The sequence below is a fragment of the Anabas testudineus genome, chromosome 9, assembly GCF_900324465.2.
Source record: "Anabas testudineus chromosome 9, fAnaTes1.2, whole genome shotgun sequence".
Classification (NCBI taxonomy): domain Eukaryota; kingdom Metazoa; phylum Chordata; class Actinopteri; order Anabantiformes; family Anabantidae; genus Anabas; species Anabas testudineus.
In genome coordinates, this window is record NC_046618.1 from 10292141 (window position 1) to 10307962 (window position 15822).

Sequence of the window (15822 nt, forward strand, 5' to 3'; positions counted from 1 at the left end):
CGCACGGCGTTTGATTGAGGGAGGCATGATTTCTGCGGTTTAAGCAGGCTGATGCAACCTGTGTGTCACACTCTCTCTCTCCCAGACGCACACTGGCAAACACACACATGCACGGGCACACCAGAATGAATGAATCACACACGATAACTGAGGGTAACAAGTTGCAAACGAGCGCTCTGTCATCATCCAAGTCAGTGTTTGTCTGACTCCCGTCTCAGTGGTTTGCATCCAAAGGGAAATCTGAAATTGACTCACATGGTTTGGACTTATGTGGTTTGGTTTACCATTTCCAGCTTAGATCTATTTTTAGTCATCATATACTTAAGGGTAATTTCCCTAATTAAAAACAAAAGGAACCCTAAAAAGTCAACCTTACAGTGAAATTCTGAGTAAGCATGATGATATGTAAATCAAAAACATGACTGTTACATAATTACACTATATTTCAAGGGGAAATAAAGATAAGGCTTAAACTGTCATACCACCTGGCAATGAAATAATCACAAACAGGGGGATATCATACAGACATATTGACCTTTTTAGTGTTATGCTCCTTTATGACTGTTATGGTTTTCTGTTGAATTGACTTTTCCTCTCTCATTGATGCAGTAATCAGCAATACAGAAGGAACTTACCGCTTATCTAAACTAAATGATAAAGAAATATAGATTTGGACAGCCTGTGTACGTGTTGTATCTCCGTATCTTAGCAGTTTGTTCCATCTGAATGTTTCTAAGCGACCTCTGTTCACAAGTGGTTAGGATTAGCTGGGCTCAGCAGTAATGCCCCATCCAGAAGAACTTCCACCCCCTTTGCTCTTTGACCTTATTCAAATGATTAAAGTCTGTGTGGCCGTGCTGCAGCTTGGCAAATAAATGACGTGTGGTCGCGGTGTGCAGTGACTATTGTATTCCAGTTCTATCACCAGGCCACAGCACAACAGTGTGGAAATAACCAGACACCAGTATAGATTTTTCCATCACACTATTTTAGGATGCCTACTGTGTATACTGTATCATCTGTGTGTGTGTGTGTGTGTGTGTGTGTGTGTGTCCCTGCTTTTGCCGTCTTATTTAGCAATATTCCCGCAATTGGAGATGCATGTTGAGCTCCATTTGGACAGATTAAAAGCAGTACATGCTTGCAGAGTATCACATGCCAGTGTTACTGGCGATGGCGAGTTGCATTGCAGGTGAAAATCATCTACATTTGGTGATCTTTGTGCTTTCAGGACAGCTGTAGGATTATGTTACTGCCCGGGAAAATGCCTTGACCTATCAGGGTTGTAAAACCCACTCACACAGGATGACATTCATAACAAGTATTATTGTTTTTCTCTGTCTGCGAGATTCCAGATTTCACCTCAAAACAGATTTGTTTTTGTTTTTGCAAGTGTAATACAATAGGAGGAACTCTAAGTCACAGAGTAGCACAAATGGGTATATTCAGCCTGTTTAAAGGAAAAGCAACAAAGGACCTTCCTGTTGTGCCGGCTCACCGTTATATGGTTTATTTGTCTGTCTGCGATTTTTGCTTGTTACACTCAAAAAATTACATATTTTTGTGACTGAGACTACTCAGAGGAGACCGGCTTCATTTTAAGGCTGATGTTTGTGAACCTCTGCATTGTGTGCTGGATTTGCTGTATTGACTTTGTGCAGTGTGATCTCCATGGGCCTGCAGCTCTACCTTTCCCTTTTAGACCGAAGGTCAGTGATGTTTGGCTTGGCTACACATGTTGTTTGATCAGACTGTTTCTGGAAAACTGACTGACCCGTGTTAAGGCCAAATAAATGTCTTTCCTCAAACCTGTCCTTTGCTCCTCCTCTTGGTTGATGACACACTGGCCAGAACTTTGCATAATAACATTACATTTAATGCACATTAGTAAATTATTAAACCATGTTTAATACATATATGAGATAATATTTGTAACAAAGGTTCAGAAAAGATTTCCACCAGTCTTCAAATCTCCACAGGCAACAACAAGGTATCCATGTCTAGTAATAGATGCATGTATTGTTAGAAAGACCTTCTGGATTGTTACAGTTTTATTCAATTGTGAACAATCACTGATCTAAACTGAAGTCGCATCATCAAAACACAGTCATCAAAACAGAAGTCTCTGTGAATCACTTTTCATTGTTTTCACATAAAATGCATTCAGTGACCACAACAGGTATCACAATTCATGAACCCATCTCTCAGTCAGACACCGTCCCCTGCAAATCACCAAACTTTTACAGCACATTTTTCAAATGCTAACACACTTTGTTCAAAACAGTTAAACATGAAAAAAAAAAATCAAAAACAGAGTGAGTGAGTGGAAAAGAAGAGTTCCTTCTGGAGGTGAGATGAACTGTTTAGCTGAAATGTAAGTTTGTAATACAGACTGTGTGAAGAAGTAGTTTTAGTATTGACCAATACCTGTGAGCAATTGAAAAAACACTGTTACAAAAAGATTACAAATTGCAATTGGGCCCATCAGTAATGCTCTTCAGTGTACCTTGCAGTATACAGGGCTGTACAGCCATGATGGTAACTGCTGGATCAGCTTAGCCTCAACACTATTACAGTGTGTTAACTATCTCAAAACAAGTGTATCTTTTTTATTTTTTGGTGTTTTGTAGCATCTCCTCCCCACAAGAGTGAAGCACTTTCTTTTGGTTTAACGCGTTGTTTCCTGTCTTATTAGAAAGTGTATGTGTAATAACCATTTACCTTTTCCTTTCTGTTACTGTATTAACAAGCTCCAGGAAGAAAATCTCCCACCTATCCCTCTTTGCAGTACTATAAGCGCTTCTCTTCTCCATGTGGATGATTTTACTAAAGCACATTATAAGAAATTTTAGGGAGTATATTTGACAGATTAAACTTCCAACTAAAGCCAATGAAGCCATGTTTAAATGGGGAATAAATGTTCTAAATGTATTCAAAGGTGCCGAGAGAACATGTTTATTACATTTGATAAAGCGTATGATATAGCATGATTTGACATTGTTGTGACCTGAGTCAAAATCTTGAATCAAACTTAAGCATATTCTGTTTTCTTCAGCGTATCCAGAAGTCTAAGCTTTGGTGTTATCATCTGATTAAATGGCCATTATCATTATCATTATCATTATTAATTACATGCTGTCTCTCATTTCCCACATTTTTGATTTGTATTTTGATTTTTACTTTCATTTTCACTTTCAGAACAACATTGATATTTATTTTAACCTACATCAAAATCCTTAAACTTAAACAAGTAGTTTTTGTGCCTAAACCTAAACAGTTTACTGAGCCAATGATAGCAACGTACTGAGCCATCTAGGAGGTGGAGCAAGGTCTTACTAACCCACATCCCAACCGTACACTCGGTGCTTTCCTTTAATGCACCGGACACATTAAATGAGAACATTCAGACGTTTTGGGATACAGATACATTTAAAGCATGTCTGGAAGAAGAAGCTGCCATAATTCAGTTTACATGTAAATAAATGTGGCCTATTGAGGCACTCCATGCAAATCAACGTATTTGCATAATCAACTAAATTGATTACTTTGAGGTGACGTTTCAGCCCTGTTTATGCTTACCCTGCCTTTGCCTTGTACCTCTTTAGTTTCTTTGGATAAACACATCTGCCAAGATGACTTGAATGTGAATATTAAACATTTTTCTCAGAGAACATTTTTTTTCTGACATTAACAGAAACATTAGATCTCGAGCTACAACATTCAGTTTGTCTCAGCACAATATTTCTGTATGGTTGTTTTTAGGCTCTTGGTTAAGCTTAGGTAACAGTTTTATTTATTGCATAAGCAGTGGCTTCATTTAAAAACAAAACCATGATTGTCTGTAGTGTGATTTTATCTTTAGGAGGGTTTAGAGATGGCATTTGATAAATGGATTTGAAAACCAGGCTCATGTGACCGTCCAATATTACAGCAAACCTTTACTCTCTGTTTAATTTGTGTTGTTTTAATCCTTGTCGGTGACCTGCTGATTTTGGCTTCCTTTGCTAATCTAAACTCTGTCCTTAGCTTCCTAGGTTCACACTATTTCTGGTTCTGCATTCGCTTCCTTCCTTCATCCCCATTCCCGTATCTATCTCTGTCTCATTGCTCACTCTAATTCTTAGTCCTCACCCTGACGTCATTTCCAGCCAAGCCCTTGACCATGACCTAAGCTGTACTGTAGCTCTTTCCCTGTACCATCAGACTTACATTGTCAAAACCAATATATCAGACGCTACACCCCCCGCCCTCCCCCCAAAAAGGGCCTTTACTATTGCAACGGTTAGATTTACAAAGTGCTAATTTTCCAGCAAAGTGAATATCACTTTAAGAGCTTGGACCAGCAGCTGAAGAGAGTCTTAATAAGATTAGCTTTGCCACAGTCACAGCTTAAGAGGCACCTTTACTGACCTGCGTGTGTCTATCCAACAGAGTGTGCATGTGTACGTGTGTGCGCATGATTTTAACATGGTGTTTTGTTTCTCTGCTTTGAGACCTCATCTAGAGTGACAACGTGCTTGACAGATTTGGCACTGGACAACAGTTGGACAACAGTTTCATCATTTCAAGTCTGGTGCCCCTCTTGCTGATCATCTTTGGTGCTCAAATAACCAGTTTGAAGCCAGACAACCTAATTGTGGACTGTTCCCGGAGTTAGTGCTTCCAGATTCTTAAACTTTTCCCCCACTGATATACTGCAATGATAGGAGTAGAGCGTAAACATACCTGCCTACTGGTTTCTACTTAGCACGTAGCGATACTTAGGTGCTTTGGTGCTTGGTGCAAGAGAAACGTTGCACTTTATGGGCTGATGGTGGCAGATGTGTTGTTGGTGGTGGTGGCTGGTGTGCTAGATGACACATGACTCTGAATGGCCAGTTTTGGCAGTTTGAGGTCAGTGGCTGTGAGGAATATGCTGGAGTGCTTGTGAAAGCCAGGCGCCTCTCTGTGAAACATTTAAGTTGGCATTAATATCATCATCGAAGGTCGGGTTATTCTCATGCAGACAGCAGGCAGTTTAACAACACTACACACACCCTCAGTAGTGTCTTTCTCCTTCACTCACCCCACCTTCAGTCCCTCCTTTCTGTTCAGTTATTCCCACTGCTATCCAGCCTTTACACAAGGACCTCAGGCCACTTTACATTCCTGACATATTTCACAGTGACGACCCATTATCACCAGCACGGACTTGACCTGATCGTGCATCAGTATTATTGTCATTGACCACTTATCTACAGCTTGAGAGTCATAGCCACAAGCTGTGGTAGCGGGGGCCTCAATAGCAAAGTTTTACTGTTGATCCTTTGTTTGGGATGCTGAAGACTTTAGCCCTGATTAATAGCTCATGAATCTTCATCCATTAATAATTCCTTTTTTTTATGATGCTGCGATCTAAAGTAGACAATAAATTATGTATACGTTCAGTGTCGTGATTAGATGCAATTCATTTCAATATTATTTGCATATATTTGAATCAATGATGATGATGATGGTCCTGATTATATAATGTAAATGCATTTATATCTCAACACACCTTTGAGGTTGTAGTCATATTTTTATTTCATCTGAAAAAATATAATGAATTAGACATAATTATATTTTTTTGTCATATTCAGTGGTGTAATATGTTCCTGACATGAATACTCATTCATTTTGAAATCCTGCAGTGTAGTTTGAAGGGCTCTCACATTACATGTAATTACTTCTGTCTAATGCACTGAATCTTTTGGACTCCATTGTAATGCTTTTTTTTTTTTCACTGGATTGATCTGTGTCCATTATGATTAACAATGAGGCAACAGCTGGTCACACACAGAGTTTTCTGACTTACTGTAGATTAGACAATCTACTGATTACTTAGCACATAAGCAAGATCTGTGCCCTCTCTCTCTCCCTCTCTCTCTCTCTCTCTCTCTCTCTCTCTCTCTGTTTGTCTTTCTCTTTCTGTACTTTTAGGCCTTATCTGGCATTGAATGTTTTTCACTTGAACGTAACATGCACATCAGCCATCGCCAAATAGGCTGGCTATTACAAAACACACTCTGATTCATGCCAGGGTGCTGGACCTGGCAGCAACACATCTCTGCCACTTGTCTCATGTCATAGTGTGTGTGTGTGTGTGTGTGTGAGAGAGAGAGAGACAGATTGGTAATGCAAAAGAGTCAGAGATTGACAAAGATGCATGTGCATTTCTAGGCCATTGTCGTTTTCCACTCAGGAATTTAGGAATGTCAGTTTCCAACATACTCACTTAACTTTGGCTTCATTCATTCCATTCTCACCCTTGACCTTTGACCTCTGTGTTTTCTTCCCAAAGCAGTAAATAAAAATTCCTGTGTGACTTTTTTATGTCTTCCGGGAAACAAAACGTGTGCCAAAATCATCTTAACAGCTAATGATCTCACAGCCTAGATCTACATACTGTACGTACATGTGGCCTGTAATGTTTATGTGTGTGTGTGTGTGAGTGTGTGAGTGTGTGTTCAGGGCTGACGATAGAATTTAATCTTTGATACTGTTATCAGTTCCCTAAGCTGGAGGACTGTTTGGAAGACCCACTGCAGCTCTGACCTACTTGTGTCAGTGTATGGGGCTGCTTGTACACTGTTTTTCATTCAGTGTGTATTGCATGGGCGTGTGTTTGTTAGCGCTTGGAATGGTGTGTGTGTGTGTGTGTGTGTGTGTGTGTGTGTTTGAAGCAAACTCTCTGTGGACACAGGGAGTGTGAGAAGTTGGGTGTTTTTACAGCTTTAGAACAGTTCTAGTACAGTGCTTGGGCAGGGGGTGTGCAGGCCTGTTGGATATTGGATGATCTGTAGGGGTGAGAATAGGGTCATCGGGGGAGTCGACAGGAGGGCATGAGATGAGAGTTTCATTCCAAAATGCTCCGTGGCCATAACAGGATACCTGATAGTGATTGCTAAACATTAAATAAACCTATGATGTCAACTGAAATCTTTCCTATTGAGCCTAAATTCACTCACCATATTCATGCACTACAATGTAAACAGGTAGAGAATTTATTAAAACACCAACAAGAAGACTTGTCTCATTTACAGAATGGTGGACTGTAGGTTATAAGACAAAGCTCTTCCTAATACTGACAAAAGAGCTTTTTCATGAGCATGTGTGCAGCCTACTGATTTGAAAAAAGTAATATTTGGTATCCTCAGTAAACATTTGAACAGAACAGAGTATTTGTCCAAGCAGCAGGACACTACTTGTTGAAGAAGCCATGCCAAAGAATGATCTCAGCTCATTCTCCCAACTTTAATCTCACCAGAGTGTAAAAGCTATGGGAGTAGACTTCCCACACAGTTAATGAAAGAGCGATAAAGCTCATAAACAAAGCCGCACAGTCCTTTTTTCGTACTACTGTAGCTGAAAAAGCCAGACATCACCTCAGCCTGTGCTGCTTGAGAGTTCTCTCACAAGTACACCTCTCCAACAAAGCGGTTGCCTCTCAACATTTCTAAACCGCCTCAGTGCCAGTGCTGTTGAACGCCTGCTTTCTCCTGCAGCGTTCCAGCCCATCTTTCATGCGGTTTCATTCTGGCCATGCCAACCAGGTCAACGGGCAGTGTTTTCTCAGGCCTTCAAGACACCACCAAACAAACAAGATATAAAACAAGTATATCTTCTAGTTGCACATTTTACTCCTCACAGCATATGCACTTTTGGAAGAACGTACATGACAACGCACATCTTTGTGAGTCTGCAGGGATCCAGGGATACACTGAGCTGTACAAAAATCAAGAAATAGATTTGTGGTTTAACTGTTTTTTTCATTTAATTGTTTTATTTTTGGATGTATAGTCTGGTAGCCACTGTGGATAAACATTTGGGTATGTCACAAACATGTGTAGCTCTAGGCACTATTGTGTACCAGAAAGGCTTTATACATCCTTTGTTTCAGAAATCAGAAATCACTACCACATTCTGCCAGTAGATGTCTGTCTTAAGTCTTCCTCAGTCATGAAAGAAAGTTGTTAGATCAGACTGTCCATGGTCTGCACATGACAAAGCAATGCAAAATATTCCTAACAAATGATCTAATCAAATGCAATCTAATACAAATTCCACATGCACTTCTCATCTGGAATTCCAGACATGGCTATAATAAAAGCCATGTGGGCTCAAAATGAAGGTTCCTGTCTTAAAATATGCCCAGGAAGCTCTTCAGTTGGATAGCATCAAATGCACACAGCAGTTCAAGTTTAAATTAAAAATAGTTTTGCTGGCAGAATAGTGAGGTACGTTTGCCTCTTGGCAGCCCCTCTCTTCTTTGGTACAGCTTAACATTCCAGAAATTAATTCCCAGACATCAAGATCTTGGAAAAATACGAGGGCAAAAGGCTGGGTATTTTTCCACGGCAATCCATGATCTGCCCTTTTTCTTGGCCGCTGTATTGGCTTTTGTAACAAAGTGTTGCTATGTGATGCTAGTTGCTATGCCTGAACACCCAGAATACCCATGGAAGTAGATTTGTCCTTTCCTGTACAGTATTACATCATTAGATAGAAGATGACACACACACACACACACACACACACACAAGCAGAGATTAAAGGAGAAATAAAGCTAAAATCCAATTGATATTTATAATTTTGCACTTTAATAAAGGGCATGATTGACTTGTATAGTAATATCTGATGAGTCCTTAAAATTGTCATCCTCAGCTTTTACACCTGACACCTAACTATACTGAAGAAATGTGTTTTATCATTGTTCTTTATTGTAGAACTGAAAATGCAAGAAACAAAGCAGGGAGACATGGTTAAACTTTATGTTTTAATTAATGCACAAACCAAACAATCTGTGTAGTGTAATGAAACTGATACTGTGTAGTATCAGTTTTATTTCATTCATTCATTCATTGCTCTCACATTTACTCCCAAATCTATCACAGCCTCGCAGCTGTGTGTCGGTTCATTAGTCTAGAAGGGCGCTGCTCCGCTATCAAATGCCACTTTTTCCGACAGCACCTGAACGCGGCACAAAAGGAGTTGGGCGTCTTGTGTCGTGACGCGCAGTCGTGGAGGCGTGTCCGTGATCAAATCAGCTGGGGAAACAACAGAAAAGAGGGTGGCTGGCTCAGACCAGGGAAGTCTTTAAACCAGTTATGTTTAGAGTTGAACATAAAAACACCAAAACAACATTTGATCAGATCCGCAGCAGCCAGTCGATACTTGTCGAGTTGCGCGAGACGCTGCGTTAAGGAGGCGGCGAGGGGAAGTAAGAGGAGGAGGATGTGACAGGGACGAGGTCCTGTGCGACGTCCGCGGTCATATGTGCTCTTTAACCAAGCGGGGGATCGTCGGAGTCGCCTCTTTATTCCCCGTGCGTGGTTGTCCGGTTTCAGAGACCGGCTGAGCCACCAGCAGAGTGGCATGTGGGTCAATTCCGGGACCGTCGGAAGGTAAGCGCCTCTCCTGCAGCAGCAATACTGGGTCACATGCTCCAAACGAGTACATTGTTGTGCACAAAGCAATTCACACAGCACATGTAGCACTCTGCAAAGAGTCTGAAAGCATCTCTGTCCGTGCCACAGCGACCTGATTGCACCTAATGGTCTTGTAATGTTTCTGTAATATATCTGGACCAGTCCCAGAGGCTGTTCTACCTCTACTCGTATTACATGATCATTTTTAGCAAGATATGTTTCAGCGGATGATCGCTGTTATTTTTAATCCCACACGTGATGCACAGGCTGCTGGAATTAGAGCGTTTCGATTCATCATTGTAGTGCAGCTGATGGGCTTGGCACATTACGCAAGGCTTATCAGCGCATCATTTTGGGATGCAGGGATCTCCACCTGCCTTTTTAAACACATCGATTTGATTTGTAAAAAGGCGTCTAAATGCCGTGCGTACCTGGATTTGTTTTGTTTTTATTATCTCTCACATGTGTGGATGACTCTGCAATAGTTTGACTGGTTTGTTGAATCGATTTCCCAAAAAACAAAAAACAATAAAACAAAACAATGAATGAGTCAGGTGGTTATGAATGACTGCGAGGAGAGGGAGCACTTTCATTGATGCCTGCAGTGATCCTTCATCACAGTATGGAACAGCATGCGGACAACAGTGCATCACTTGCAGGATCTCAGCTCATGCACAAGCGCACACAAACAGACAAACAAAAAAAAAAAAAGCGTAATGTAGATCATGCAGATCCTATGGCCATGACGTCATCAGGATGCTCGTGTTATGCAGGTAGTTGCGTAGCTGGTGAGGAAGAGGCTGACTTCTAACATCAAAAACAATATGGTGCATGAGTATTTTCTTTTTTATTACTATGACATATTTTATAGTACTCTCTGTTAAGAAGTTAATCTGCAGGACATTTAAATCATTTCACTTCTCTACCATATTGTTCAATGTTTACGTTACACATCAAACATGTCTATTAATGGTAAACCCTGGGAGTGTGTCTCATCCTATTGTGGGCGCGTTGCTAAATAATCTGCTCTCCATATGACTCTGCCAGCGTTGATCACCAAAACACTGATTAGCATCTGTTATGAAATGGAGTTTGGTGTGATAGACTTTTGGTCTTGGTCGTACTCACTGCTGTTAATGAATAAATGATCGCAGCTGTAATTATGTAAACTTTCAGATGGATCTGGAACAGCGCTACTCATTGTCCCAGTATAGGCTCTATGCCCGATGATTTGACTGTGTCAACAGCTTTGAGATAACGGCACTAACGGCACTGACAGACCCACATGGAATTCAGCCAGCATTATATAACTCCCTTGAATGTTCTAACCCCTGTGTCAGGCTGTAGTGGAAAGTGCACAGAGGTAATAGAGCATTCAGTTGTGTATATTTCTTATGCTCTATGTGTGTTTTCTTTTATCTTAATGCTGCGCGTTATGACGTGGATGACAGAGAAAGAATTACTTTAAACATGTAACTACAGTTAGTGCTGCTGGTGGCGTGTATGTAAACTATAACTATATAGTAGTAGTTTTAGTTTAATAACAATTTTAATAGTAATTAGAGTTTAGCATGTCTTTTGTGGACATCCCTTATTACATTCTCAGAGGAGATACATAGCTAGGATCTTACTTAATCCACCTCCCTGTTAACTCTGAAATGTATGTAACAGACTGAATCAGTTGGTCCAGACAATCACAATAGCTTTGACTCAATGTCAAAGAAAGAAAGAACAAAGAATGAACGAACAAAAGAAAGAAAGAAAGAAAGAAAGAAAGAAAATCTTTGCATAGAATTTTCCAACTTCCCACATGAAAGAGGAAAACATCTGTCAAATGATGTAATGTGTTCATCAAAATGTTCTTTAGAGTTTACTGTAAATCTGCAAATGTTTTCTATTGTGCCATTTTAAAATGTAAAAGTCAAATGAATGTGTTAAACATTAAACCAGAGTATGCAATGGTATTTGGAAGGATGTGTGCTAATATGGAGCTATGTTCCACACATTGTATGGTAACAGTGCAGCACTTTGACCTGCGTCCTCTTAACAGAGTCAAATCTCATATTACTTTAACGGTCAACTGCAAATGAATTCCCAGCTCATCTGCTTATTTTATTAGAAAATAGAAATAGTAGCCTGGAAAAATGGGAGAGGTGTGGAAGATGCTGTATAGAAAACTAATCTTTATTTCAGGGGATATGTGAATGTGCTGTAACAACATGAAGTAGAGATGAGAAACGAGGTAAGACAGCAAGAGAGATAGAGTAGGTGGAAACCAAGATGCAGGAGGAGGAGGAGGAGGAGGAATATAAGGACGGATAAAAGAAATGAGGGCATCGAGAGGAGCCTGTCTGTGTTTACAAATCATTATTGCAGCAGAGAGAATAGAGAAGGAACGGTTTCCCGATCACACTGACACGCCACTATCAAAGCCCCCCCCCCTCCCCCCATTCGTCAGGATAGACGTGTATGTATCGCCCATTACCACGGGCTGTGCATTAACACCAGTAGCATCTGCAGTGGGTGAGGCAAGTACGTGCAGGCACGCATGTGTGTGAGTCTGAGGTCTACTGTCAGCCATCCAGGGAGCCAAGCAGAGGCTACAGACCAAGTTATGTAACCAGTCTGTGCCAGCTGCGCCTGTGGCAGTCACTGTCTCGAACGGCGATATAGCACACGCGCTATAGTCGCTCCCACACACACAAGCATACACACCTGAAAGTCCTACACGTCTATGAATGGATCAGCATTTTCTTCTTCAGAAGAGCAGACGTTTCGCACAAAACGGCATTCAAACATTGGTTGCATACATGATTGCACATGTAGCCCTTGTTTCTTCCAACAATTACACATGGACACCTCTGCCATGCAGTCAAGCCTGTGATAGTGTCTGCTCAGTCTGCCCATGTCTAAAGTGGCTGCTCACTGGGGTCTGTGTTTTTTTTCTTCTGCAGGGCTTGGTGGAGGGAGTGGAGAGTGAATCAGTTTGTCATGATGTTGGGGTGAACATAGCCCCAAGAAAGAGGACAGAGCATTGTTGGGTGGGAGCTTTGGAGGGTCATGGGATGAGTGGCTGCTGCCAGTGGACTGGGTGTAGGAGGGCTGACTTCTACTGCCACACATAAAAGTACAAGGTCACAGATAGATAGATGACTGCTAAGAAAAGCAAAGCCACAGAGGGAGCGCAATGTTGAAGGTGAGACAAAAAACTGGGAACAAACAAGGAAAAACGTGGGTGGAGCGAGGTTAGTAAGGGACAACGAGTGAAGTGAAGGATGAGACGGCTGTTAGATGGAGCGTTGCCGTTTTGAGAATACGGATGAGAGTGAGGGGCTTGAGTTTCGATTGAGTGGGCACAGCTGGGAACAAACTCGCGACAGAGGGAGAGAAGGATAAATGAAAAGATTTAGAAAGGAATCAGTTGGTGTGTATGAGAAAAAAAAAAAGATAAAGAAGTCAGGTGGTGAGCAGTGAGGAAAAACCTTATGAAACCCCGTCTGGCATTAGAGCAATTCATACTGAGAAACACACTGTCCAAATTATTTATGAGTTTCTCTGTCAGTCTGCTTCTCCTGTAACAAACACACCTGCACTCACACACTGATTCAATCCATGACGTTCCAGAATAAACCAGAAGGTCGGTGTAGATGTGTCGGGTGGGTGTTTGGGTTCATGTCACAGTGTTCCTATCACTGTAGTCTCTGCCCACACCCATCAATATGTCACTATAAGAACCAGAAACCTCTTTTTATCGTTGCATTCCAACACTTCTTTGTCCTTGCAGCCACATTTGCTGCCTTGTTGTGAAGACACTGGCCAGCAGATGAAGTCTAGCCATTTGTGTACAGTTCACTATAGGTCATTGGCTAAAAATGAAACCTGAGCATTACAGCTTCTCTTTCTGCTCCTCTGAGCCGCAGTGCGCTGCTCTCTCTGTGGCCGGCTTCCGCTCATCCTTCACTCACGCAATTAAAAATAATTGTTGGAGTCTGCGAAAGCTCACAAAGCTTAAATATAAACCCCGAGAGTAGGTGCATATCTGTTGGTGCAGTGGTGTGTGAGTAGATAATTGGGTTATGCGTGTTGACCGTTTGCATGAACGGAGTAACGCTCTGAGCCTGATGGAGAGGCTCAGGTGGAGGGTGATATCTGGGGCTCAGGTATTCTTGATCCGCCTGAGAAACTGTCCGCACCACCACCACCGCCGCTGCCGCCTCCTGGTTACATCACTGCTCACATCACTCCGTGCCTCACAGACTGACCCTAAGCTCATTACCCAATGCACACACATGCTCACGCGCACTTACACACGCTGACTTCCAGACTCCCACGGGTCAGAAGGAGGATCATAATCTCTCCTCTGTCTTTTTCTCCATCTGTATTTCTCTCTTAGAGGAAACATATTTAACAGTACACTTGGTTATTGTTGGTGTTGCACTTTTGATCCTTGTGTCATGACTGACAGATACTAATGTTAGACTGACAGTCCCTCTTTCTCTCTAGACTCCGATAATCCTCCTGCCTTGTCTCCCTTGCAATCCCCTTTGCTTATCTACTATTGCATTGGATACATGTGGATTTAACATGGCTATGCATCCCCCTCCACCCCTCCTTCGATGTCATTGTTTTGGCTCTTTTTGCTCATACTGCATGTCCTTTGTCACATTTATTTGCATAGTAAATCAGGCTTCGCTCTTACAGGAGTCCATTAGGCAGATAGCAGTTAGATAAGTGCAAAGTTGTGGTACCTTTTTTATTACTTCTACTATCTGGGTCTACCCGTAGTACGTGTCTGTGAAGGTGTAGAAGCCAGGCAGGTGACAAGGGAAAAGAGGAATTTGTAACTCTGAAAGGTGCACAGGTCTGTTTCATATGGGCCATTTAGGAAACACTTTTCTTCAGCTCACACAGACAAAGGTAAGCTCTCCGTGCTGCGCTCCCATGGCTGACGCAGTTTGGACTCGCTTTGAGAGGAAAACTTGAAACACGAAGATGGTTTTTGTTGTCACTGACAAGAAAAATCAGTGCGTTTGGCTTTTGGGGAAGAAGTTGGCTCCGCTTAGCAGCGATGGTGTTGTGGACAGGTTGGATGTGTGTGAGGACATGGAGAGCAGGTCATGGCTGAATGGCAGGGTGCACACATGGCTCATGTGTCTGATGAATAGATGCCATTTATAGCTTCAGGTGTCTGTCAGTGCTGGACTGAAGTGTTGCGCTGGCATTCACGTCAATGGAATAACAAGTGAAGGCCTTTATGAATGTTTCAAACACTCTATTTATGGGACCTTGGTGCGGTTCTTTGAGTCAAGTTGCAAGCATGGATGGACTTATTAAGTATCTACTGGCCTAACTGTGTGTGTGTGTGCGTGTGTGCATGTGTGTTGTTCTTAGATCCAGAGCTGACTTGTGGTCAAACAATACCCAGTTTTTTTAGTTGTGTCTCTCTGTGCAAGCCTACAGTAGCATGACGATGATGTACAGCTCTCCATCATACGTATAATTACAAATTGTACGATCATTTAGAAAGATTTGTCTGTCTTTTGTGCTACCAAGCTAAATGTCGCAGCATTTTGTGTTACGTGTTCGTGTAAAGATGCTATCAATGTATCAAAAAGACAACGGGTCAGGGGAAAGACAGACAAGTGGAGCTCAAGGGAAGTCTTTCTCGTCCTGTCTCTGTCTTTCTCTCTGTGTGCTGTTACAAAAATAGCTCTGTAGTCTGCAGTCCCTCTATTCCTCAGCCTGCGGACCATGTGTTCTGTAGAGGAGTTTGGCAGAATCCCCTGAACACTGGTCAATGCAGCTACGGTGACTTGGAGTCTCAACCAAGCTTCCCTGGACTCGGCCGGGCCATTTTGCATGATAACAGTTGCTTTCATTGTGGTAATGCGGCGTCAATCCTAAAGGGATGCTGTATCAATGTAATTTAAAATTTCCATGAATATTGAATTAACCTCTCTTCTCTCTCTCATTTTCCTTTCTCTTATTCTCCAGGGCCCTCTCCATGGATATAGACACAGACTATGAGCGACCCAATGTGGAAACCATTAAATGTGTGGTGGTAGGGGATAATGCAGTAGGCAAGACCAGGCTAATCTGTGCCCGTGCCTGCAATGCCACCCTCACACAGTATCAGCTGCTTGCCACCCACGTGCCAACCGTCTGGGCCATCGACCAGTACCGTGTATGCCAGGAGGTGGGCACACACACACACACACACACACACACACACACACACACACACACATGTAACCCCAGTGTAGAAAGAAGTGCATATAGACAAACGTGGGGACCAATTTTTCCAGTATAATTTTGTCCACTGTGTAGTCTTGAAATAGGTGGAACATCTCTTATTTGAGGAAGAAATGAAAAAAGA

At 41.9% G+C, this 15822-nt stretch overlaps 1 protein-coding gene across 5 annotated transcripts in view; it reads left to right on the forward strand.

Annotated features, from left to right (window-relative positions):
* Positions 1–15822, forward strand: part of rhobtb4 (Rho related BTB domain containing 4) — a 37830-nt gene that overhangs the window by 5758 nt on the left and 16250 nt on the right. For 3 of the 5 annotated variants that reach the window (XM_026342246.1, XM_026342248.1, XM_026342247.1), the window contains one exon: positions 15441–15642. In XM_026342246.1, the coding sequence (XP_026198031.1) occupies positions 15451–15642 (192 nt within the window). In that variant the 5' untranslated portion in view covers positions 15441–15450. Of the gene's footprint in view, positions 1–9393; positions 9423–12506; positions 12643–15440; positions 15643–15822 lie in introns of those variants that run through there. The other 2 variants (XM_026342245.1, XM_026342249.1) reach the window with 2 other exon arrangements.